We start from the raw sequence: 25,644 nt of genomic DNA, 5'->3' as shown, positions 1-25,644 counted from the left end.
TGTTTTTCTCTAAATCAGAATCTCTACTTGTGGTACCCATGTGTGAGTGTTGTAATCCTGCAGATACCTCACGTGACTCCACATAGTCATAAGGCTCTTTGATGGTAGTGTGGGCTTTTTATTTTTTTAAGAGGAACACCTACTTGTATGCATATCATACAACACCTTCATCCTTGATATCTATGCTTCTGTCTCACATTTTCCTTCCTGTCTTAGTGCAAATAATTACTCTTATCTAAAGCCAGGTCTCTGCATTTAGCATTATTTAATTACTGCTTTTCCAGAATTCCTCAGATTTATGAACTGCTTTGAATTTTAATCAGCTGCAGCTTGATGTTGTCTGCAGCCAGATGGAACTCTATTCCATCATTCACATTATTAATGAAAATAATGATAGATGCACAACCTCACTGACCTTGAAACTCTTAAGTTCTAAGCTTGAAAAAATAAGTTCATTTGTTTTACATATTTGAACTTTGTAGTCTAAAAATTCATGCTAAATCTGATGTAATTGATATGTATCTTTCATAACATTTTGAGAAGTCTGCTAGCTTGACCTATCCATGTAAAGATCAGAAATATGTATGAGAAATCAAGAAAATGTTTTTATTCAGGAGTGTTATGTGATTGACAAAACGTGTTGAAGAAGGATAATTCCTATACAAGTTATTACACCTATTTCTGTATATTGGCGTGGAGATACAAAAGGAATATCATCTGTATGGAGGGAAGCTCTCGAAATTATCTTGCACTGAAATCTGATTCGGTCTGAATTTTGTTTCCAGTAAGTGGGGAGATAAAGCAGGAAATTCAGAATTCTTTCTGTCTCACTCTCTAATCTTCTTTGTCTTCATCATTTTTAAGTAGTGGGAGGAACTTTGAATTAAAACAAAAAAATAAGGTTTCCACTATTTACTTGTTGTTTGCTGCTGGTAAATTAAAGTCATTGTTAATTTAGGAGCCCGGCAGCAGCAGATCATTCGCCATTCTGCAGCAGCTGTCAGTAGGACTCTGGTTTATTTTACAAACAGATGTTTAATTTAACTTCAGTACCTTTGTCATTTTTTTTTTAGGGGAGACAGAGAGAGGAAGGAAGGAATAGAAATAATCATAGTCATCATAATAGTCATAATTTGATTTTCTTTCAAAACATAAAACAGAGGCTCTGTTGAAGACATCAGAAGTGTTTTTATTAATTTTGACTGAATGCTTTAAATCTATTTTTTTTTTAATTAGGTGAAATGAAATTAAGCTTTCTTAATGCTAATTTCTTTAACTCATGTTAAAGAAATGATTTGTTAATTACGTCAGGAACTGAAGTTATGATATTCAGTAGCCTACTTCAAAAGAAATGGAATACCATTTTAAAAACATGCTTCTTATTTATGGATTAAAACGTCCCATTACTTCTACAATTTACAGGGAAACAGGTGGGTTTGTTTGAATAAAACCAGGGACCGCTGAGCCCCATCTCATACAAACACAGTGCTGTTCACTACAGTATGACAGCATTCTCGTTTTGCATCATTGAAGGTGAAGGGCAAGTTGGGTCCAGTTTTGAGGAAATTAGATACTGGAATTGCTAAATAACTTGTGGGTCTTTTTAAATTTTGTTAGCCTGTGTTTTGCCCAGCGAGTTAACAGTGTCAGATTCTGCCATCCTTGCTTAAATTGCATAGTGCTTATTTTCTTGGTTGGATTTAAAAGTATCAACTGAGGACTCACCGAGAGTTGAGGTATTGTGCAAATGAGGGTCTCAGAGCCTGGACATTGTGTCGATCTTGACTGTTTTCTTTTTATATCTGAAGCATCACAACATCAGTTCTGATTAGTTTTCTTAAAGAAGCAGCTGCATTTATTGTAATTCCTCTGGAATGTTAAAAGGAAGAAGCCACCTAGAAAAGGAATTGTTTTTTCTTATATGTAAATGGACTGCTGAATCGATTCTTGTCTTTTTACTCACCTGGTCTCTCAATCTTTGGAAGGGATTTGCAAAAGGATTTGAATATCGAATTCACCCAATAATTGGGTGAACCATTCCTTTATCTCCTTTGCAGAAATTAGATACTCGCTTTTTCTCTTGTCTGCTTCATTAGACATTCATTAAGTATCTCTACTATCTCAGCTGTAGCGATCTGAATGCTTTCTGTACTGCTTTCCCACAGCAATGGATTTGTTAATCAGTCAGTTCACTGCTCTGGCAGAATGTGATGTGAAGTCTTGCTGTGCACCAGAAAGTATATTTGATTTTGTTGATGGTTTCTGGGTTTTCTTTTGCTGCAGAAATGTTAGACTTGTGGACAGAGGGTGATGTATCTAAAGAAGGAATCATCATCAGAAGGATGATGGTGGGATGGCAGTAGGAGTTGATTCTTCCCACCAGTGTACTGTTCCATTTTGTTGCTGTGTGACCAGTGGCACCAGAGGGGCTGTCTGACAGAACAGAGACAGATATGGAAGTATGGATGAAGCAGAAGGGTGGTACTGAACTCCTGCATGTGGAAAAAGTCGCACTAATTGTCATTCATTGGCATTTGCTGAATGTTTGTGAAGACCAATCAGTGGATGTGAGCACAGTGAGGTGGTGGGTGGTGCATTTCAGCAGTGGTGGCTGGGACACTGGGTCACCTGCACAGATGCAGATTGTTACGAGTGCATCATGCAGGCTCTTGTTCATCACTGGTGAAAATGCATAGCCAGTGGTGGTGACCTCGTTGAAAAATGTGTTTTATAGTTGAGAATTTACTCTATTGGATAGTGCTATTATATTCTTTGTATCTGTTGTAGTTTCCGTAGAAGTAAATAGGAGGCATTACTTTTGGAGCAACATATGTATATGAACTCATGCACAAAGAAGGAAAATGTTCTGCGCTGCAGAGATGATGCCACCATTTCATGGCAGTTTATAAAGAAATTATTTTGTTACTTTAGATAAATTGTTAGTATTCGTTATCTGTTTTTTTCTGAATAAATGGTAGGCAAAGCACCATTTTCAAAATAGTGAAGAAACAGAGATAGCTCTTCATTCTTGTCTGTTTTATAGTAGTAATCCATATTTCTGCTACCCATAGCTTTACTTACAACGTTCTAGAAATGTTCAGGCCAGTAAATAAAGTCAAGCCAAACTCATGAAGAAGAGGCAAATTTCAGATATACTCAGATAAGTGTTTTCTTCACTAACTGGATCAGAAAAACCCTTCACTCGGCAATAATAAAGTTTAAAGTGATATCCTTATAATTTCCTAGTTTTCAGGGGCTACTTGGAAGGAATTAAGGCTGTGCTTCTCATCTAATTAAGTGAAATCGAGTTTGGTAATTGATTTTGATAGAAGTAAGATCAGTTCTCAACAGAAGGTCATCTCACAATTAGCAGCAAAATAAAGTTGCGGCACACACCTAGATTTTCAGAACAGCTTCAGCATCAGCGTATCTAAACTGCCCTTTTCAGCTTCACTACTTGTGCTCCTTTGAGATTCGGGATATCTTATTCACAGCTGATCTCCACGGTAATATCCCTGCTTTTAAATTTCATTTGCGCCAATCCTTTGTCAAAATGAGCTTTGTTGCCCAGCCTCATATCCTCTCCTACCCGGTCAGACGTCCAGCATCCTATAACCTTCATACAATAATCCTGCATCAGGTGAAATCACAGCCAGTTCTGAGTGTTTAAATTTCAGGGATTATTGCTGTCCTTACTGAGCTGACCTGCTTTTGAGATGTTCTTTCCACATCGTCCCATTCAAATTCATGGCATGATTGCTCTTTAACACCATTGCCATCCATACAGTGTGAAATTTCGTTAGCGAACCAAACGCAATTTGGGCTGCAATTTTCTGCTGAAATCCTATAAAATCTTCCTCAATCTTGTGTGTAGTGTTGTTGTAAATGACTGACTATTGACCTTCTGCTCTCATATCGATTAGAGCGCAGTTACAGAGATCAGATTACTGAAGGTTTCTGAGGTTAATCTGTGGTTTGTTAATATGTGTAGAGCAGTAGAAATGTTGGAAGCTCCGTGTCTCCTGTCAAGGATTCTCATGGAGTGTACTTTGGAGGAGGCATCTATTTGAATCACAACAGACAAGCAATAGGTGTGAATGTTCGGTTTTTGTATTGTCCAAATAGTTGCTAAGCATTCCCAGCTATAAGCTGAATAATGCAGCTCTCCCACTGATTTATTTATGCGCACATAGATGACTTGGACCAGCTTGTTCTTTGGAAGTATTGCAGAAAAAACTGCTACTGGTGGAGCAGCTAATCAGACATGAAAAGGCAGTGTTGAATTTGGCACGCTTAGAACTGAATTAGGAAGAACCAAATGCCTCTGTATGGGCTCCCTGCTGCTGCATTCTCCAACAATTTATGTACCAACATTTACCAACAATATTTGCTACAAATCCTTATTCCAGCTATCTTACCCCCCTTGCCCTCAACAAGAAAAACTATAAGGTAAAGATGCTGCCATAATCACCGTTCCCAGCTGCAGGCTTGTAACAGGTTTTGAACAAAAAGAGGAAGAGCTGGGTGAAAGCCTCTTTAGTTGTGTAGAGTCATGTCGTGGATTAATGTGATAATTCTTTATAATTATGTGTCACATATGTGGCATAGTCTTTCAGCTTTTTCTCAAGTACATTTTGAAAACGGCTTCTTCCCACATACTCTTCCTTCAGAATGGAGAAGGTGGAAAGGTTGCAGATCTTGACCCTCCTATTTAAACTGGTTCTTTCTTTTCTCTGCACTCATATATTCCAATGTAAACAGCCAGTATCTCCTGGCATCATGGGTTTGCAGTGGGCTTCGGTCTCAGCTGTCAGTGGATATGTTAGAGAAGCTAAGCTAGAACTGAGCTAGAAGAGACTCTGTTTTTAAAAGTATTAGTTCTTGAAAGCTGAAGTCTCTGGCTCAGCTGCTCTGGCTCAGTATGGAAAATGGCCAGTCTCTTTCTTCTGGTGGTTCCAGATCCAGTTAGAGTGGATTTGGGATGTCAGACTTAACATCAAGTGCTGTTGGAGCCACATCAAAATTAAACTTATCTGGATGTATACATTTATAACATTAAAGTGCTTAATGTAAGACTTATTAAGAAGCCTTTACTAAGTGCTTTAATATTGTGGGAATCAAATGTTGTTTCTGCATTTAGAATAAGAATATTTTATTTCAAGGTCTCATTATATAAGTGAAGCAATTTGTAGTTTTTAGGTAGAAGTCACAGGTACAAAGACTGCAGCTCCGGTCTGTCCAGTTGCCTGAAGTAGAACTACTGATTTCTGGAGTTGGACAAATAAGACCTGAGTAATAAAGGATCCAAAGAGGAGAAGTTAAAATAATTAACAATATACCTGTATAAACTAGCAACAATGTATGTTTTAGTGTTTTGTTGTACACATTGCAAAAATATACAAGTCGTGACATACCTAAGGAAGTGCCTGAAGAGATATCGAGAAGGACTGGAATCACCCCCCCACCCCAGGCTCTTTGTTTAACAAAGGCCTCTGGGACAGAATGGAAGAAGCTCTGTTTTTACTTATTTTAAGTTTTTACTTATTTTGCTTTGTAACAGCAATACAAAAAGCCAGGATAACAACAAAGACAAAAAATTTATATATTTAATCCCCCAACCTGGAGTGGGTAGAAGGAGAGGTCCAGTGTGAAGAGAAATATGAGTAGGAATATTGTGACAAATTACATGTGCATTATACTGTGCCATTAGTGATAGAATCAACAGAGGTCAAGCAGTATTAGTGAGGAGTGACACGTGGGAGGGTTTAAAGCATGGTAGTTTTGCAGTAGTTCATTTGCAGTAAAATCATAATATAGTTTGTCTCCTGCTGTGTCCAGTCACGGAAGATGAAACAAGCTGCCAGCCCTGAAAGTGGGAGCATGATTTTCTTTTCTTTCCTTGCTTCTCTTCAGTGTTCAGAAGAATTAAGTCTTGAGTTTCTTGTGCAGGTGGATGAGTATTATACAGGTCATACAGACTTACTTCTAGAGCAAAAATAAAACCATGCTAGACATGGGATGTTGTTTTTTTAATTTCAATTTTTCATTTTGATATTAGGATTGGTTAGTTAACGCACAAGTGCTGTACTGCAAGTTGGCTTAGTGAATATAGCTATCAGGTAGAGTATCATTGGGGTCCTTAACTTGTTAGAAACTGCACTCCTCCTTTTGGTAGTTTGCTTCTATCTGCTGCACTTAGAATTACAAAATAAATATATCCTCCCACTAGCCAGTCCTATCCAATACTTTATGACTTTTCTTTGTGGTGCAATTAATAATACTTGCTTTTGAAGTTTAAGGACATGATGCTTGCTACAAGAACCTTGTGAATAGCAAAATATGCAGTGAGGACACAACCCACAAGTATCAATGGGTTTTAAGGAAGATGAAGCTTTCTCAAAAGACCTGGACAATCTTGTTCTTTCATCTTTTGGTATTTTCTTTTCCATTTTTATTTTATTTTTTTTCTAATCTTGCACGTAAGTGGTGTAGCATACATGTCAGAAATGATTTTGTCACTAAGACTTCTTGTTCTGAAGAGCTAAGATTCCATATTTATGTCCCGTGAGCATTCAAGCAAGCACAGAGATTTTCTGAGAACAAATCCAACATTGCAACATATACGGCTGTGTTTTCCCTTGGAATTTTTAGTTGTATTCTGTATGATGTCCAGATCAGTCCTGCAGTCAGTGAACTTCCACATACGTACATTATATATGTATATGATATACATAATATGTGTACATGATATATACATGATACACATAGTATCATACCAGAATATGATATTAAGGAGAAATGAAAGGATTGTGAAGCTAGAATATGTTTGTAGGATGAGTTTGGAGTGCTTGATTCTTGCTATGTGGTTTTGTTCAAATCTGTTTTCTGGCAGCTTGGGTGCAGTGTTTAAAGCTGAAGAGGGATACTCTGGTAAATATGTATTCACTGAATATGGTTTTGTAGAAGTAAGCAGCTTTTGTTGTTCTATCAGCTGACTAATCTACTGGAGGAAAGACTGTCATCCTGTGCAGAAATCTAAATGTGGGAGAAGTGATACACTTGACATTAATATTACCATGTTTATCCAAAATAAAATATCAGTTCTAGTTGGTTTGCACAAACTGTGTTAAAAGCATACAAAAAACAAACAAAAAACCCCCACACCTGTGGCAACTGCTCCTGAGTTAAATGTCAAGAAATAATGTTAGACAAGTGCTGACCCTTGTCAGCGGTGATCGATTACAAAGTTAGTTTCTCTAGTGAGAATGAGTAATATCTTGAAGCCTCATTAAACATCCTGTAAAGTATAATTTATAGTTCTTGGTTAAAATACATAAATTATAATTTTTGGTTGCTTTCAGAGGTGGGAAAGAACTTACAGTGATGTAATTAACTCAGTAAAGAACAGGAAAAATGAAGAAAATAGCTTTGATGACTGGAAGGGGAAGACAAAGTAAACTCATAAATATTATTATTCAGACAAAGTTTCTTGTTTGCAGCCCATGATTTTATTATTATTTCATTTATTATATTATTATTATTTTTCAGTATCAATACTTTTTTTTCTTAATTTATCCAACTTATTTTTCCATGTGTTTCATTGGAGGAATGTATCTTGTAAGGAAACACACAGTTTGTAACAACTGCCCTAGAGATGGAAAAAGTGGTAACTTAAGTTGTGTATTCACCAGCTCTGGCAAAATCTGTTTTACTAAAATGGATCTCTAATATTGTACTTAATGCTTTTGATGCAAGTTTGAAAATGTCATGAGAATAATTCTCATAGATCCTCTTTCTTGCTTCCTTTGTCACATCATTACACCCACAGCGAAGCTTTAAAGTGAGATTATTTCTGCTGATGCTGTGATTTGACAAAAGGAGTAAGGATGATGATCTAAAGCTATGTCTATGGAAAAAGTAATAATAATATTTAGTTTTTGGTATGAGTTGCAGCATCCCCCCAAGGCTCCTCTGAATTGTTATGGTTTGTGATATTTTGGGTTTGTTAATTTCCCAAATGCAATTTACATGACATTTGTAGAGCTTTTCCCAGCAGGATGGCACAGTTGCAGAGCTGTGCTGGAGAGGGACTTCATTCCAGGGAAGTCTCTTAGGGCAGGTCTCATCCTTCTCCTACTGAGATGTGGTCTGAATAAATAAGACAGGACAAAGACTGGCCTGCTTGTATCTAATCTATCAATGTTACAAAGTCATATTGCCAAAGCAAATATTGCAGTAACTGCCAAATATTCCTTGACTTTGCTGAGAGAACTATGCAGCAGAGAGAAAGAAGAGCATTTGTTTTTTGAAAGAGAAATAGGTGCTTCTGGATAAAAATAAAGAGAAATAAATTTACTTATGCGTATGATCTCTCTAATGCGATGCAAAAGCTTTAACAATTACTGAAAAGCATCACTGGAAGACAATGGGAGCCAGAGAAGATTTCAGAGACATATTTGTTTCTTTTTCTTATTCAATGGTCCTCTGTGTCCATGGAAGGGCTTTTTTCCCTTTTCACTGAGATGATTTTGTTGATAGTCACAGAGAGAAACAACTCAATTAAAAGTCCCCTTAAATCTGCTAACATGTAGGGGAAAAGCAATCAAGATTTCCCCTTCCAGAAAAGGTCAGACAGCAATGGGTGATAGAAATACCAGCAATGATTTGTGTAGACTAAGCAGATGTGTACTTTGTGTAAATTCTTCAGAGCTTTCTTGCTTCTCTGTAGAAGTCAATCATTCTGTTTTGAAGCAGTTACTGTCAGCCTCCAAACGCTATTAGTCAAAATCAGAACTAGTAACAAGGAATAAGGTATGTCAAAACAATAAATAGCAAGATAAATAAAAACAGCAATAAAAAGTAGGCAATATGCTGTTCAGACAATTTGATCAGGCTCCAGTCTAGAAAATGATTATTAAAACAATGAATATTTCAAAGGTGATTTAATACCATTTCTGTTTGACTACATGTAATGTTGTGTTTCTGCTGTGGGTATTTATGTAGCCATCTAATATATCAGTCCTTTCTCAGCTCAAGTTGGTAACAAAGCTTCCATTGGCTTAATTTGGATTATTAGCTCCATATATATTCAAACCCAGCTGAAGAGACAGACAGCAGCTCAGAAAGTTGAGAAGCTTTTCCTGTTAGAAAAGGAACTGTTCCTATGATATTTCATATTGATGAGCTAACTACAGCAAAATGAATAAAATAAGTAAACTTCGGGCTTCAAATAATTTCCATTTTGTACTGTTTATAAAATACTCACAATGTATTTGATCAGTAGATTTGGGAGCTCCTTCACCAGAAAGCTGATTTCTTGCTTGTTTAGCTTCTAATTATGGGTGCTTTTAGACAGTAATCTTTGATAAGCTTGTTCTTTAAAATGATATTTAAAGCACAGGATCATTGGATACTTTAGAAATTCATTTAGTCCACCACCTGCTGGAAGTAGTTTCTGTTACATCAAGTTGAGAAATGAACCTGGTTGAACTTCTGGGCTGTAAGCATACATTGGCATTTCGTGTTGAGTCTTTCATTGTCCAGCACCCTTAAATCCTTCTCCTGAGGGCTGCTCTCAAGCCATACTCCACCCAGCCTGTATTTCTATTTTACATGATTATTATTATTATATTTTGAGATTGCCCCAACCCAGGTGCAGGACCTTGCACTTAGCCTTGTTGAACTTCATGAAGTTGGCATGGGCTCACCTCTCAAACCTGTCAACGTCCCTCTGGATGGCATCCCTTTCTTCTAGCATGTCAGCTGCAGCAGTCAGCGTGGTGTCATCTGCAAACTTGCTGAGGATGCACTTGATCCCACTGTCCATGTCTCCTACAATAATATTAAATGACACTGGTCCCAGCGGTGATCCTTGAGGAATACCACTCATCACTGGTCTCCTGTTGGACATTGAGCTGTTGACCTCAAGTCTCCGAGTGTGATCATCCATCACATTCCTTACACAGCAAGTTGTCCATCCATCAGATCCGTTTTTTGTTTTTTTTCCAATTTGTCAACTAGGATGCTGTGTGGGACAGTGTCAAACACTTTGCACAAGTCAGGGTCAATGACACCAGTTGCTCTTCCTTTATCCACTGTAACTAACTCCCCCAAGAAAGGCCACCACATTTGTCAGATACAGTTTACCTAAGGTGAAGCCATGTCGGCTACCAACAACCACCTTATCTTTATTTTCCATGTGCCTTAGTAGGGCCTTCAGGAGGATCTGCTCCATTCTCTGTTTCACGCCGCTTTTTTCATAGCCTTGGTTGTTGCGTGTATATTCCTTTACTACATCTGCCTTTACAAGATGCCAACTTATTAAGGAAAAGCAGTCTGTAGCCTTCTGTACCCCTCCCAGCTTGATCTAGCATTAAGATGTTTACAGAGTTAAGTTATTGTACTGGGTGGGTTATATGTGAAATGAAGTATTCCATCCTATCCTACTCTGAGCTTGTATCTTGGAAAGAAAAGCACAGCAAAAGTGCATCTAGTTTTTGATAACTTGTGGGATGGGACACAGTCAAAGAAAGTAGATGTAACCTCAACAACACTTCTAAACACACAGTGATTTCTTCTTTCTTCAGTAGTTAGAAGTAAAAAAATAACACTAGAGAGATGAATAGGACTGAAAGTTAAGGTTAGATAAGAGACTGTCTCAGTGTTTAGAATTTCATGTCCCTGACTGGACCTTCTTATTAACTGCTTTCTAATATACTGGAGCAAGAGCTGCTCTGTTAATAGTATTCAAGGGATGGTACAAAGGGTTGTCAGAAGAATGTGCTCCCATACTACTAAACAAAGAGGAAATCCCAGCTCAGGTTCTCCTTGCAAAACTGCGCCAAGAACTTTCATGTAATTAATCCAATTCTACCTATTTTCTAGCAGCAAAACCACAAAGTTTACATGTACATTAAAATGTATAATTATAAAATAGCCTAAGAAGCTAATTACATTTAAGTAGGGCTGAAAGGGGATTGCCTGAGCCATTCTAACTGATTATTGTTTACAACATTTGCTGTGTGTTGGATGCTAGTCTTCAAAAAGAAGATGGTATTGTATTGATTTGAAGACACTAGACAGAAAAACCAGTTTATGATCTCTCAGATGGGATTTAAAAAGTATTCATGGGTACAGTCCCATCTGAAAGTAAAAAAGCTGTTTTACTCTGTGTCATTTTCAGATTCAACAGCTGTTTCCCTTTATCCTACCTTTAAACTGAGGCTTTTTAAACTGCATTGTGTTTTAAATATGTCTTAATTAAATATTCCATATTGAATTAAAAGTGCCTTTTCTTTTGGAACCTTTGAATGACTTTTGAAGAGTTTAACTTACGCCAGCTCTGCACCTTAACATCATGGTTTGAATTGGACGGGGCGTTATAGACCACTCATTGTCAACCTCCTCATTACTCACCAGATCAGTCTGCACAGAGCCCTATCCAGCCTGACCTAGAGTGCCTCCAGAGATGGAACAAAAAACATGTTAAAAATACTATTTGCACTGAATTTCTTTAATGTATCAGAAGTATTTATTTGTTCAGAATGCAAAGGGATTGCCTACAAACAGTTGCTTAATTTAGCTATGCAATTCTCTGAAATTGATCATAATTTCAATATTTTAATATGAGATTTGATTTATTGAGTATTCAGTTGACAATCATGCATTTCAAAAGCATAGATCCTCACCACATAACCATGAGCACTTCCGTAAGGATAATCCAAGTTTCTGTAAATGTAATGTAATTCAAATGCAAGTTGATAAAAAATGTTATTAAAAATCCTAGGTTTACTACTTTATATGTTGTCAGAGGAAGAAAGCATGCCTAAGTTTTAGCAGTCTAGTTCTGTCTTTTTGCTACTTTATCATGCACTTCCTTTTCCTTTAAGCAATGGATGTATTTCAACCTTTTTTGCTTTGTAGGGCCAGTATTGTGCAGAAGCGCATTATTTATTTTCAAGACGAGGGTTCTCTCACCAAAAGAATCTGTGAACAAGGTAAGGTGATTTCCGTGTCCTGTTCTGCTGATTTCTCCTAACTTTTTATATGCATTTAAAGTTTGGATTCCCTGAATGGTTTCTATATAGCTTGAAATTTAAGATCTATTAATTCGGTGATGTTCTTGCTTACTTTGCATGCTGGTTTCTCATACAGCTTTTCTTGCTTTCACCTAAATGTGACACTTAAACCTTTTTACCTTGTGTGAAACTGTTGCTTGGGCTATTTCAACCTTTCCTAAACTTAAACATAGCAGAGATGTTTAAAATTCACATGAGAAAAAACAAAGGAGAACTACAATTACCTTTTGATAGGTAGACTTTGTTTCTGCTTATGCAAATTCCTCCTCCCCAGAAAGGTCATGCAAGTGAAGTTAGTTCAAATAACCACAGTCTCCTGATTCTCCTTCTGTGTTTTGCAATTATTTTCATTCTTCTTTTGAACCAGGGTTGTCATGGTAGTGTTTGTTCCTTTTGGAGGAAATTCTATGAAGTACATCAGGCCATTAAACTCCTGAAAACTAAGGGGAATTATATGTTTAAATTCTTCAATGGCTTTAATGGAATCCTCTATCAATTCTTAAGTAAACAATCCATTATAAAGGCAAATACTGAAAGTGACCTTTAGGTTCTGTCATGTGCTGGCAGATTGTGTCGCTTGTGTTAGTAAACATAACTATCCTTCCTATAGGAATATGTACTGATATTAGGAATATGTTTACCTTCAAACAGATGTTCCATCTTTGCAGGAGGAGGGTGTGGTAAGGCCTGTGTAGCCACTACAAACTACTCCCTTGATACTAACAGGCACATATTCTTTTGGTTTAAATTCCAGATCATATAGCTTAATTCTTTCCAGGAGAAACTTCCCACATTTCTTTGAAAAGTAATAACTCTGTACAGAGATGATTGCTATGGGGGTAATTTTTATTTCTCCTCTCTGCAAGTTTGGAATGTTTTTGCTTTAGTTTTGTGCTGAGGAGCAAAAATCCCAATTTTTTTGAGGGTACCTGCCACACTGTCCTTCATTTTTAGTGAACCAAATGTGTGCCAGTGAAGCACTTAACTGTTCTTCATAATGTGGAATCCCTTGTCAACAAGAAACCTCTTTGTCAGTGTTTTGTGCCATTTCAAATATGGAAACACATAGAATCACAAAATCACCAATGTTAGAATAGACCTAAAAGATCATCCAGTCCAACCTTCTACCTTTTACAAATAGCTCCCACTAAGCCATGTCCCTCAACACAACATCCAGTCATTCCTTGAATACCCCCAGGGTCAGTGACTCCGCCACCTCCCAGGGCAGTCCATTTCAGTGCCTGGCCACCCTTTCTGAGAAGTAATACTTCCTAATATCCAGCTTGAATCTCCCCGCCTTAGCTTGCATAAGCTGGACTTGTTTAAAAAGTTACAGTTTTGGTGGTGAACATGATGTAAAAATCCACCTGAATAAACAACAACATGTGTATTATTTCTTTAAAGAAAGGAAAAAAAGTGGGACTGCTGAAAAGAGAATAAGCAATCAAAATAAATGTAATTAATGGAATCCAAGCTAAGTCAAAATTATACTTCTAAACTTTCCCCATGTTTTTGAATAACAGCTTCATGTTTGGAGAATTTAACTGTCTGTGGTGAGTTCTGATAGCAGAAGGTGTGTTTGCCCATCACCAGCTGCTCAAAGTGTTAAATCTCATCTGCTTAAAATAAGGACAGTCAGAGAACTTCAGTTTTCTTCTTCAGCACCACAGTTCTAGTGTAGATAAGACATTAGATAAGAAGAAAGCTATTGGCAATTTGGAGAACTTATTTACTGAGCTCTGTCCTAAAGACACTGAATGAGGGAAAATATAGAAACACATTGTCTTAATAACAAAAGATTTATATTGCAGTTACAGGCAAAGTTGTTCTACAGTCAGTGTATATATATCTTTCCAGAATAGGTGGGAACAGGTGATTCTATTGGGGAAAAGCTTATGAAACTTCTTTTCATTCACACAAGAGGCAATTTTGTTAAGTTCTAAAACTCCTTTCACAGATAACAGAATGACTTGTTACTGCTGTCCACTTCTTTTCCTGAGTGTGTCCTAATTAACTAAAATAGAGTGCTGAGGATATAGATTAGCTTTAAATTCTTTGGTTAAGTTTTGGGCTTTGGTTTTGAGTTTCACATCTCATAGCCTCCTCTAATCTGTACATTTGAGGACTCAATTTGTTTTAAGTTCAAGCTCTTCGTGTAGATCATGACCCATACTGCTATAAAGTATTATGAGTGTCAGAAAGAATTTGTCAAACTACTCATACTGTGATTGATCTGTCTCTGTTCTCTTCACCTGTGCAAGAATTTGTTGTTCATCATTTACTGGAAGGCTGAAGGATCCTTGAGAAAGACAGTAGCAGGATTACAGTGCCACAGCAAAGCCATTATTGTAGCCTGCTCACTATTCCATGTCTCTGTTAAGAAACCACTGTAGAAAGAAGTTAAAAGAGCTCCTGGAGTTCATTGGCATTACTAGTTGGGTCTCAGCTGCATCACTGAGTTTCACTGGATGTTTCTCAGACCAGAGCAGGGAAAGATTTGTGAGCAGGAAACGTGAAACAACTCAGTTTCTCTTTTGTGCATGCAGAAGTGCAGCTGAGGCATTAGCATGGGGCTGTCGCAGCTGATTATTGCATCCCACTGAAGGACTTACATAGTCTGTCTATAAAGTTCCAATCTATTGTATTTTCAAATCTGCTAATCAGATAAGAACCAGAGATGAGCCTGTTTTGAATCTGAAAACAACTAAAAATGTAATGGTGCCTTCATCTTTACAGCTAGACATTACATTCACCCATAAATCCAAACCAATTGCTTCAAAACTCTACTTTTGCAAAGCCTAATGTTAAAAACTAATGAACACAAGTAAATGTAATTCAGATTTATTTGCTGGAGTACTTATTGTGTCAGCTTTGCTGTCATTTGCTGCTGTTGAGTTGTAACCCTTTTCAGTAGGTACTTTCATTACTGCTTTTGCAGATTCAGCCTCAGAGGGTGTGACTGACAAACCAATTTTAGATTGCTGTGCCTGTGGAACTGCCAAATACAGGCTAACATTTTATGGAAATTGGTCAGAAAAAACACATCCCAAAGACTTCCCACGTAAGTATCAATAGTTATTTTTCCCAATATTTTTCTACCATACACTAACATGATGTAGATACCTGGAGATTGCTTTGGTGTTACTTAGTTAACATCCCACCAGGGTCAGTTACGACATATATACAGTGCTGCTTATGCTCAGTATTGAAAATCTATGCAAATGCTACAGATTACAAATAAATTCTAGAGACTTGCATGATGTTCTGAGGTGTAAAGATGTTTCTCTATAAAGAGATTACATTTTTCCCCCCTGCCTCTTCTCTTACTGAAAGCATAACCTGGATTATCATTTACAGCTATGAAATAGAATTTAATGGGAAACACAACCTAAAATGCAAGACACTAACATTTACAACAGTGTTTACAACCACTCTAATGTAGCCAAAACTCAGTATTGTTTTCTTTCAAGACCTCTGAAAGATTCTAGTTAATTCAGTGAGCCCTGTATCTTACTGCCAAGGAGACTGGTTAGATATTTAGAGATTAGTGTCCTCTCAAAGTGCTGCAAGTTAATTATACAGGTAAAATATACATTCTGAGCTTTGACTATCAGATCCTGTATATGGATCAGTATTTTTAGTGTAATAATCCAAACAGCTGTCAATAATGAAGTTACAAAAACATGTATTATGCATTTATTCTTTCATTACTTATTCCACAGTTCATAGCAGTAAAGGCTAGGATACGATTTGAGAATGCGAGCCACATTTACTGGTCAAACTTCATTAGGTTGCCTGTGGCGGATATTTGTTATGTTGTCTTTTTATGTCTCTTTCATAAAATATATTACTTTCTGTCAGTGTACCATAATATAATTCAAATATGGTTTGTGTATCAACTCATAGTTCTGATAGTCTAAGCAATATATCTTGCATTGATTATTTAGTACATTTTAAGTTGAACAAAATCATTGTTCAAATATTATTTGTCAGCATAAGGCATAGGAGATGAAATAAGCTAAAGTGAGTAATTGCAGAAATGCTCTTCCAGGCTATTGCAAGATTTAAATATCTGCTGACCATCTCACTTCATATGCAATGTTAGTATGGATTTGCTTGTGGTTGGAAATAGGAAATAACTCAAAACTGTGAAATTACTGTGACTTAGTGATGTGACAAACAGAAAAATGCCCTGGTGTGGCTGGCTCAAAGGGTTGTAGTTAATGGGGTTCCATCTAAGCTACCTATCAGTCACTACTGGGGTTCTGCAGAGCTGTTTTGGGGCTAGTTCTCTTTAATGTTTTTATTATTGACTTGGACGCAGGAATTGAAGGTATACTAAGTAAACCTAAGAAAAACAAGCATGCTTTTCAAGGGATTTTTTTGCACATCATTATGGCTCCTGATATTAAAACTAGTGGAAGTTGGATATTTCATTTCTTATTAAATCTGGCTCAGTGGAAACTATCAAATTACACATCACATTTTCCTGGTCAGAAAGATCAGTATTTACATAAACCCTGATTTTATAAGTACTTGTCTCTGGTTACTGTCCATATATGATAACAAATATATTCTTCATTATGATTTTACCTACTGTAAAGGTGGCTAATATAAAGACATTGACCAAGATGGTGATAAATAGTCAAAGGTTATTAGTAAAGAAAACTCAACAGTGTCAATGCCTTGACCGGATAGCTGAGGCAGTCTCCAAGAGATGCTGCCTCAGTGGTGGTCAGCCCTTAAATGAGGTCTCAGAGGAGGTGGAGTCGAAGTCCACCCCTTCCAGGAGCACAGCTAGATTACTCTCACCTGTGCTGCCACAGCTGACCCAACACTTGCCTCAGCTAATTAATCAGAGGTTCAAGCTGTGATTTCCCATACACCTACACAATATGTCAGAGAATACATATAATGCATATATGCATGTTAATTGAGGAATTACATGAAAATGAAGTGAAATAACACAATTGTTAAACTGTCTGCACTCTTTGCTGTCTTAGCAATTGAATACTGACAGGCTGACAGTACAAAATAGCTGTGACCTGACATAGATCAGATTATTTCATGGTTTGGAGTATCTTTTGTATTTAGAGGAAGAAGTTTAACAAATGATTGAGTAGCCTATTCTCACAAAAACAGAACTTTTAAAGTAAAGAGGGAAACTCTTGCAAATGTCACACAGGTTTCAAAAACAAGTTTTTCACACAGGTTTCATAAACAAGTTTTGGGAGGATGCAGCACATGCTTTGAATAGCTCTTCTGGGCAAGTATGTGGGCCAGCTACATTATGTGGAAAGCCAGTTGCTTTTTAGGAAGGGGTGCTGGGTGGGAGAGGCTGGGCTCTGGTTTCAAAAGCACCAAACGCTCTTGCTCCATTTAGGACAAGGTGGGGGAAAGAAGCTACAGAGCACATGAAACAATTATTTTTGCTAAAGACTTAAAGGCTCTCTGGTTTCCTTCTGCAGTCATCCATTTTTCTTTTTTAGGGGCTATATGGTACCATCTCTTTCAATAAGTTTCAGTGTCACTTAGTGCATGTGAGGGAAAGCTGCTGTCTGTGAGCAGTGAGGTGGTTTAAACCTGTGTGTTAGGAAGAAAGAATGGGCAGTCCCTTCACTGAAGCTGAAAGACAGTTTCCCTCTGCAGTTTGGAAAGGTTCTGCTTGAGGAGCAATCAGTAGATTACACATTAGGAAAGCAGCAACACAGCCTCTTACTGGGGAAAATGGTACAGTGGGGTTTAGTTTCTTTTTTTCCTCTGTTTAGGGCATAATTGCTGATTAGCTTTATTGGTCTCTTAACATGTCAAGCCTGCTATAATTCAGAGCTCAGTGAGTTTATTTATGTCCAAGGGAAAAAGCAGATGCTCTGTTCACTGTGCTGCTGGATCACCTTCCCTCATCTATTCTGCTCTTTGCTACACTTTCCTTGCTTCATTCCCTACCATTGTTTTTCTTTTTTTTCCCCCTAATCTATTTTCTATTCTCCTGTGATTATGTTCCTGCATCTGACTTTATCTATTCAGTTCTCTACACTGTCTTTATCAATTTCATTCTCCCACTTTTCACATTTTAAATTTGCATTCCTTTTGTTTACTTCATTATTCATTTTCCATTCATTTATTCTAGTTCACAGCTGTTTTTATCTCTCCTCTCTCCATTTTGCATTGCAAAGAAAAATGTTCAATATTGTCTCACTCTGTCATTCTGTCTCCCTGATCTCCTATGGTCTTTGCACTGCTACCAGACTGACTACTTATGTGAGTAGTTCATTTTCCCATCCTTTTCCTTTAACCTGATATCTTCGCAGAGCGCTATTTGACACTAAAAGAATTAATTCTTACTTCCAGTACCGTGGGACTTCTGTGACTCCTTTCTGCTCAAATCTCTTTTCAGTTCCATCAGACTTATCTTACTTTTTCCCTAAAATTTAAGATTTTTTTCTTTTCCTACACAACAAGACAAGAAACCAGAACAGGAACCCATTTGCCTACCTCTACAGTTCTTACACTTTGGTAAAATGGGGCAAATAAATCAAACAGCTATAGAAGCACCAAAATTTATTCCTCCGCTTCCTTCCTAAGTTGCAGGAACCACTATTGATGGGTGAGGTGAAAATAAGAGGCAGCACCATGTATGTATGATGTAAGTACGCAGTAAGAGAAAAAACAGCTACATCAGTGTCCATAAGAACAATACCAATATCTCAAAAGTTTACTGGAAGGAAAACTGAGCATGGTTTGCCAATAGAAAGTAAATTTTCATACTATTTTTGGCCAGGAAGCTGCACAAAGGTAGGTTTGTAGGGCTAAGTCCTCTGTATCTCTTCCTGAGAATATTTCAGCACAAGACAGAAACAAAAAGCTGAAACATTCAATGATTATACAGTCATGCTTAATTCTAGACTCTTCTGCTACTCTGCTATCACCACCCAAACAGAAGTCTGGTATCTACAGTTAAGGAAAAGATTTGCTGAAATCTTTGACTCCTTGCAGGTTTCACTCTTATAAAAAAAAAATTTATGTGAAGACCTAGAATTAAGAAGTTTTTTTAAGCATTCAGAGGAAACTCAAATGAAGATGAATTATGCTAAACATGTACTAAACTATGTGTCTTAGAAGATACTTGATTAGCTACCCTATCTTCATTTACATTTTTGTCTGTTAGATTATATTATATATTGTATTTCTGTAGTTGACTATTTTAGTACTCTAAAGGTGAGATGTAATGATGTAGTAAGAGTTGACAGCTTGCAGCACATGCAGAAGTTTGGTACTATTGAGGACTGGGGACTTGGAGCCCTTCACTTTAGCAAAAGACAAATAAAGCCTCTGTACAACAGAAGTAATACAAGTACTATCTTACTTTCACCTGTGTTCCTACAGCAGACTTGTCTCTTGGCTCAGATGGTTAATCAGATGTTCAAGCTGTAATTAACCTTTTCCCTTACACTCATCTCATAAGGAAGTATTTCCTTCATTAAGCAAGCACGATACATTAGAACAGCCATATTTATCTCCTACCATATTTATCTCCTTGAATGGGGTCTAGGAGAGGTGGAGTCAAGCTCCACCCCTTCCAGGAGCGCACCTGAATTGCCTTACCCTGTGCTCTCACAGCTGATCCGACTCTTGCCTCTGATGGTTTATAAGTGGTTCAGGCTGTACACAATTGTTTCCCTTACAACCTCTTTCAGTAATAGGAAATATTAATGTTAGATGAATGCATGTATTATTGTAATCTTAATAATAGTTTTTATTTATTTATTTTTTCTTTCTGAAAGGGCGCACTAACCATTGGTCTGCAATCATTGGTAGTTCTCACTCAAAAAACTACATCCTTTGGGAGTATGGAGGGTATGCTAGTGAAGGTGTCAAGCAGGTTGCAGAATTGGGCTCACCAGTCAAGATGGAAGAAGAAATTCGACAACAAGTAGGTCTAATTTAATATATGTTTTAAAAGAATGCATTCGACTTTGGATTCAGTCAAGCAGATTAAGTAAGCTGCCTGTTTTTAAAAACTCATTCTTACTTTGAATCTTGTTGTTTGGGGTTTTTTTTGTCTCTGAAAGGACAAACCAGTTGTAGTTTTATGTATTTGTGTTTTTCATGATGCGAGTTAGAAATATGTGAGTTAAATGCATTTTTTTTTTTTTTTTCTCTTTTAAACACACAGAGTTTGTTTAAGGAAAAACTTGAAAATAGCAAGCAGCATGCCATTTATCTTATTGAAGTGGTGGACTCTTGTGTATGGTGTGTTTCAGTATTAATTGGTTGGGTTTTTTCTTCTGGTATGTATCTTATTTGTAGTTAACTTCAGATTCATCAAAGTTAGGACTGCTCTTACAGGAGAGTAAGGTAATTTTTGTTGCTGAGTAGGAAGACTTTACATAATTGCGCTAATAAAACTTGATGAAACAGTTTTATGGTTAAGGGCAAAAGAGCCTTTACATTATATCATCCTACAGGGGATTAACTTAACTGAGTAGAAATCAATCTTTCAAATAGTTTATAGATTATTTTCATTTTGTTACATGAAGTTGAAAGCAACCGAATAAAGTATGTAGGGGTATAGTGATAATTGTTATTAGAATGTCTATTTCCATGAAATTCAAGGTTTTCCTAGGAATAGTGCTTATTGATGAGGCAGAGAGAAGATGTAGATATTAACACATATAACAGTGCTATACATATGATTTTATACAGAGGCATGTGTGGGGGTAAATGCACGTATAACGAGTATAAGTATATACATGATTGCACCATGTAGGAGAGAAAGAAGAAATTGTCCCAACTGGCTTATGGCCTTATACAGACAAGACAGGTGCCAAATGGGAACAACATTCAGTAAGGGAATTTAAGGCAGAAAAGATTAAGACAAATCTGATTTGCTCTAATCCCTTTTTCTCTCTGTCCTCTTCCCTGAGTCAGGTGGCACAAGTACACTATTGTTTTGATGCTTCATGTGACTGCTTCCCTATTTGACCTTTAGTACGTTTGGGGCAAGGTCTTTAATCTAAATGTACTGTTTTAAATGTAATTTTTGGGCACTTTCTGCTTCTGCTGAACTTATTAAGAAATAAAGGTTTCAAAATGGCTGAATTTTTTAAAAAATTACTTATTTGATTTTCAGTAATTCAGTGGGTTTTTTTATAAGGTACACATTTTACCAAAATGAAAGCAAATACAATGAGGTGGGAAAATAGTACTTCATGCTTCAAAGATGATAAAACAAATTATCTTATGAACAAAGGCTTGTTATCTTTGTGCTAAAAAGCAGAGCACTTCTTTGTACAGTCTTTGCAAGCATCTTATATTGAGAGTTGGGTGCACCTGAGTGTGACTTTATGAAAGTTTAGCTTGCTCCAGAAACAGCAGGGAGGAGGGAAAAGTATAGGATGAAGTACAAGTAGAGATGTAATTGTGAAAGATCCTGCTGAGCAGTCGTGGAAGAGATAGGGAATTTGAAGGTAAGATGGAAAAGATGAAAATAATGACTTGTTTTGTTTTCCAGAAAATGTGTTCCGTTTTTATGCACCATACATTTGCAAAACAAGAGAGGGACTTATGCATTGGCTTTGGTTCAGAGGTGACTGTGACTTTCAGAGAATGTAGCTAAGTGGCTGCAAATACAGCCAGGCTGGATGGGAGTTTAGTCATCCTGGTCTAGTGGGAGGTGTCCTTGCCCGTGGCAGGGAGTTAGAACTGGATTATCTTTGCTGTTCCTTCCAATCTGAACCATTCTGTAGTGCTTCAAACCTCATGGCTGCTGAGGTCACACGTGAAATTAGTGAATGCTGCAGTTCCTTTGAGTGTCAGGTCTACCTGCTTGTGTCAAACCTGCAACAATTTCAATTTCCCTTGTTAGAATTTACTGTATACCGCTTCAGCCAATGAGCTGGTGTTATGACATGATACTGCCTAGAACAATGCAGCACCTCAACGTACACCATGACATTTTTATTTGACCTTTTGTTTGTTTTCAGTATGCTTAAGCTCGACTAATATTTTTGAGAAGTGCTGAGGTAAAGTCCTTCAACCTGAAAACAGAGCTAGTAATTTGAGGAGCTATTTTGTTTGTGTTCATTGAGGCTTTGGTTTCTTTTACTGTACTTTCTTATTACAGTATCCTCTATTTGCTTTGAAATCCGCTAATGTCATTTCCTTCCCCATGCTTCCCAAGCAATGTCTGAATCTATTTCCCACTTCATATTGCACCTGGGGCTCAGAACTCTGTTGCATCTATGTTTGCTGTGCAGCCTATTAGGTGAATACATAGTAAAGTGCTTACAGAACTTAACACTTTGTGGTTTTATTGAGACCCAAAAAATCTGATTGGTTTGATGACATTATTACTAAAAAATTACCGTTCAGGTCTGAAAAGAGGAAAACAAAACAAAACTTTTTTGTTAATGAAGCAGTTTTCTTTAGATGGTGCTTTGTTAAGAAGTGCCCTAACAATTGTATCATAAACAAAAGATTCTCAAGCGTGAACGCCTCTGTTCCCCATTTGACAGACTGCTGAATCATCATCATCTTTTCTCTCTGAGTGCCTTGAATGCTCTGATTTGTTTTGTTACTGTAAAGAGACTGATATTTTTGCATGGATAGTCATGAGTGCTGCAAAATGGCTTTATGGTTTATAGTTTACTTGCTTTATACTTTATTTCTCTGGGATAAATTAAAGGAACTACTCAACCTTTGTTGTAAAATGTTTTGTTGCAGATTGGAAGGAAAACACAGAGCAAAAAAGACTATTTCTAAAAACAGCCAGTCTGGTGATTGATGTGTACAATAGGATAATTCATGCATTATGCTCCAGGGATTGCTCATGAACAAACAAGGCATGGAAAAGTAATGGTGTGCACAAAAGAACGTTCACCAACCTCTTGTATCTCTAAAATATGCTCATTATCTTAATGTTGTGATTTTCAAAAAGTTTGGTTTATCCAAAATCTGTCAGTTGAAAAACTACTTGGTCAGAAACAAATAGGAAATTTGGAGAGGGGAATCTTGCATCTGTATTCTGATTGCTTAGTTTAATAGTGATAATAATAACAATAATAAACTACATTGATTAGAATATGTAGACATATAAAATAGATTCAGGTATAATGCTCAATGCTATCTCATTGACAGATGCAACAAGAGGAGAACGAGGTAAAAACAGTGACAATCTTATTCCCCTTGGTTTCAGTGTCTCAAAGAAGAACTTATTGGGTTTTGCTTAATTGTTTTAGGAAAAATACTTTTATGAAAAATACTGTCATTTTTAAAACATGTTGATGGTCAACTAGGATAAAAAAAATCTTCTGGATTTTGCCATTATCTTCAGGAAAGGCAACTGGTACTTTATTCTTCTTAATATTATTTCTTATTGCCTGCTGGCACAGAGATGGCATTCCCTACAGGTTTGTTTTAATGCTCTTTGTAATGTTAGCAAGTGGGATAACTTCTTCCGTTCTCTTTAGTGGCTTTAGATTACAGCTGACTCTGCCTCCAGTCCTTTAGAAGAGCAAGTTAGATGTTTGTAGATAGTTTTAATACATTATAATTTATGTGAAGACAATTTCCTAATAGAAAACTACACCTGTAATAATATCCCAAACTTTTTACAGAAGGGGAAAGAAAAAACAAACAAAAGAACTTTGTATTGATCTGTATTTATTTATTTTATTTTGAGAAATAGAATCGTGATATTTCAGTTGAGTAGCTACCATTTCATTACTGGTATTGAAACGCAGTGCTGTGTATGTCTGCGTAAAAATGCAGTCATTAGGTTTTTCTATCTCAGTTTAAGAAAACACCTGAATTGCAAATAGGAATCTTTGATTATATTGTTTGGACCTTTATATTACTTGGCAAACTATTACCGATTACTGAAGCAGGCTCAAAATTGTAATTTTGCAGGGATTTTTTAACTCGTCTGTTATTGAATACTTACAGAAGTTAAAATTATCCTACCTGCAAGGGAGGTTCAGTTGAGCGCTTGACAAAACAGCTAAAAATTGAACACTTGAGATCTGGAGAGCAGGATACTCCTAATTATGGTTGAGAATAAGGCTGCTTTGCGCTTGAGGTTTGTGATTGCTGCAGAAATGTTTTAGGCTGAGCTCATTTAAAACAGCTAAAAATTGGTGGAAATATGATGGCTTGGCCTTCATTGTACATAGTATCTTAGATCATTTTGCCTTGTGCTACAGCTGAGTTTTCTGTAGCCATTGATATTTGTGGAACTAATAAGAAATTGGCTGGCTGGGATGTCTCTTTGCCTACCCAAACATACAGTGAATGGCATCACCCTATGTGTCAGGCCCCTCCATCTCATTCCCATGGGCAGAGATTTGACATCCCAGCTGCTTTTCTGAGGCTTGTTTAGGTAATATTAGTGTGACCATGTAAAAAGTACAGGTGCTATTTTTTTTATTTTTAGTTGTCCAAAACCCTTTTAGGTTTCTGTGCAAAGTCCATAGTAACTTTTAGTGTGCTTTGAACTCCCTCAACTAGTGAGGTAATAAAGACCTGTCCTAGCATGCTTTCTCCATTATGTACAGCCTGGCTGCATGTTTTTAATGATGTATTTAATCTGATTCTAGAATGAACTGCTTGATTATAAATTTGTATCTGAACTTCTGTTTGCTCTCTTATATTCCTCTACTGCTTTGGACATACACATCAGTTGTAAATTATAGTGCTTTTTCTTTTTGCCTTTAGAAACTGTTAATAGTAGATTCTCCATCCTTTCATCCTTTCCTCTTGGAAAATGTGTCTTGTCTATAATTTCAGATCTTTGGCATTTTGGTAATTAGAAGATTTGAAATGCTTTGCTATGCTAAATTTCATGATCTGTTTCTGCCAAAAAAAACCCCAAAAAAACTGTTGTCTGTTAGTATCACAATGGGAAATCTGTCCACCAGAAAATAACTCATACAGTGGGGTTCTGATCACTTTTTCTGTGTTGAGCTACTTCTCCTAATGGGAGTTTTCGAAAGAAGATTATTAGGATGATCCCCAGTTTGTGCTGATTTCTTTGAAACAAGCAAACAAAACAGTTCATCGCAACTGTGTTCTTTTTTTAGTACTTGTTGATAATGACCTCTTAAAACTCTACTATGAAACAAGGCTGATGTTCAATGCTATGCCGTTTTTCTAGTCACAGCTAAATAAGTGACACCAACATGTGTCAAAATCCAGCATTCGCTTCAAAAAGACACTTATTTTTTTTAATCTGAGGACTATTAAAATATTTAACAAACAAACAAAACCTTATTTTTCTTTTGCCTGAGTAGTGATTCATGAGGTTGTTGCTCTTTTAAAGGAAAGCAAGAAAGAGAAAATCAACATGTGTTCTTTTGAAGACAGCTTAGAAGATACAAAATTTATCTTGCTTGTAGGGTTGTATAAACAAAGCGGGCACTGGGTGTTCCCATCAGAAAGTTATTCTTTAATTGGACCTATATTGTGAGAGCTTTGGTTGTGCAACTGTTTGGCAGTTGGGTTAATCATGTTTTAGTTTTATAACTAACTAAACGTGTGAATAGGATACCAAAAAGACTCAGTGTTAGTC

General features: G+C 36.8%; 1 protein-coding gene across 1 annotated transcript in view; it reads left to right on the top strand.

The window, feature by feature from the left end:
* SPON1 (spondin 1) overlaps window positions 1-25,644 on the top strand; it is a 164,600-nt gene that overhangs the window by 39,679 nt on the left and 99,277 nt on the right. Inside the window, exons 4-6 of the mRNA XM_015863517.3 lie at window positions 11,923-11,996; window positions 15,016-15,138; window positions 19,862-20,010. Of these exons, the coding sequence (XP_015719003.3) occupies window positions 11,923-11,996; window positions 15,016-15,138; window positions 19,862-20,010 (346 nt within the window). The remainder of the gene's footprint in view (window positions 1-11,922; window positions 11,997-15,015; window positions 15,139-19,861; window positions 20,011-25,644) is intronic.

Source organism: Coturnix japonica, chromosome 5 (genome assembly GCF_054131305.1).
Source record: "Coturnix japonica strain WE chromosome 5, WE-NBRP24, whole genome shotgun sequence".
Classification (NCBI taxonomy): Eukaryota; Metazoa; Chordata; class Aves; order Galliformes; family Phasianidae; genus Coturnix; species Coturnix japonica.
This window is presented reverse-complemented; position numbering and strand designations above follow the sequence as displayed.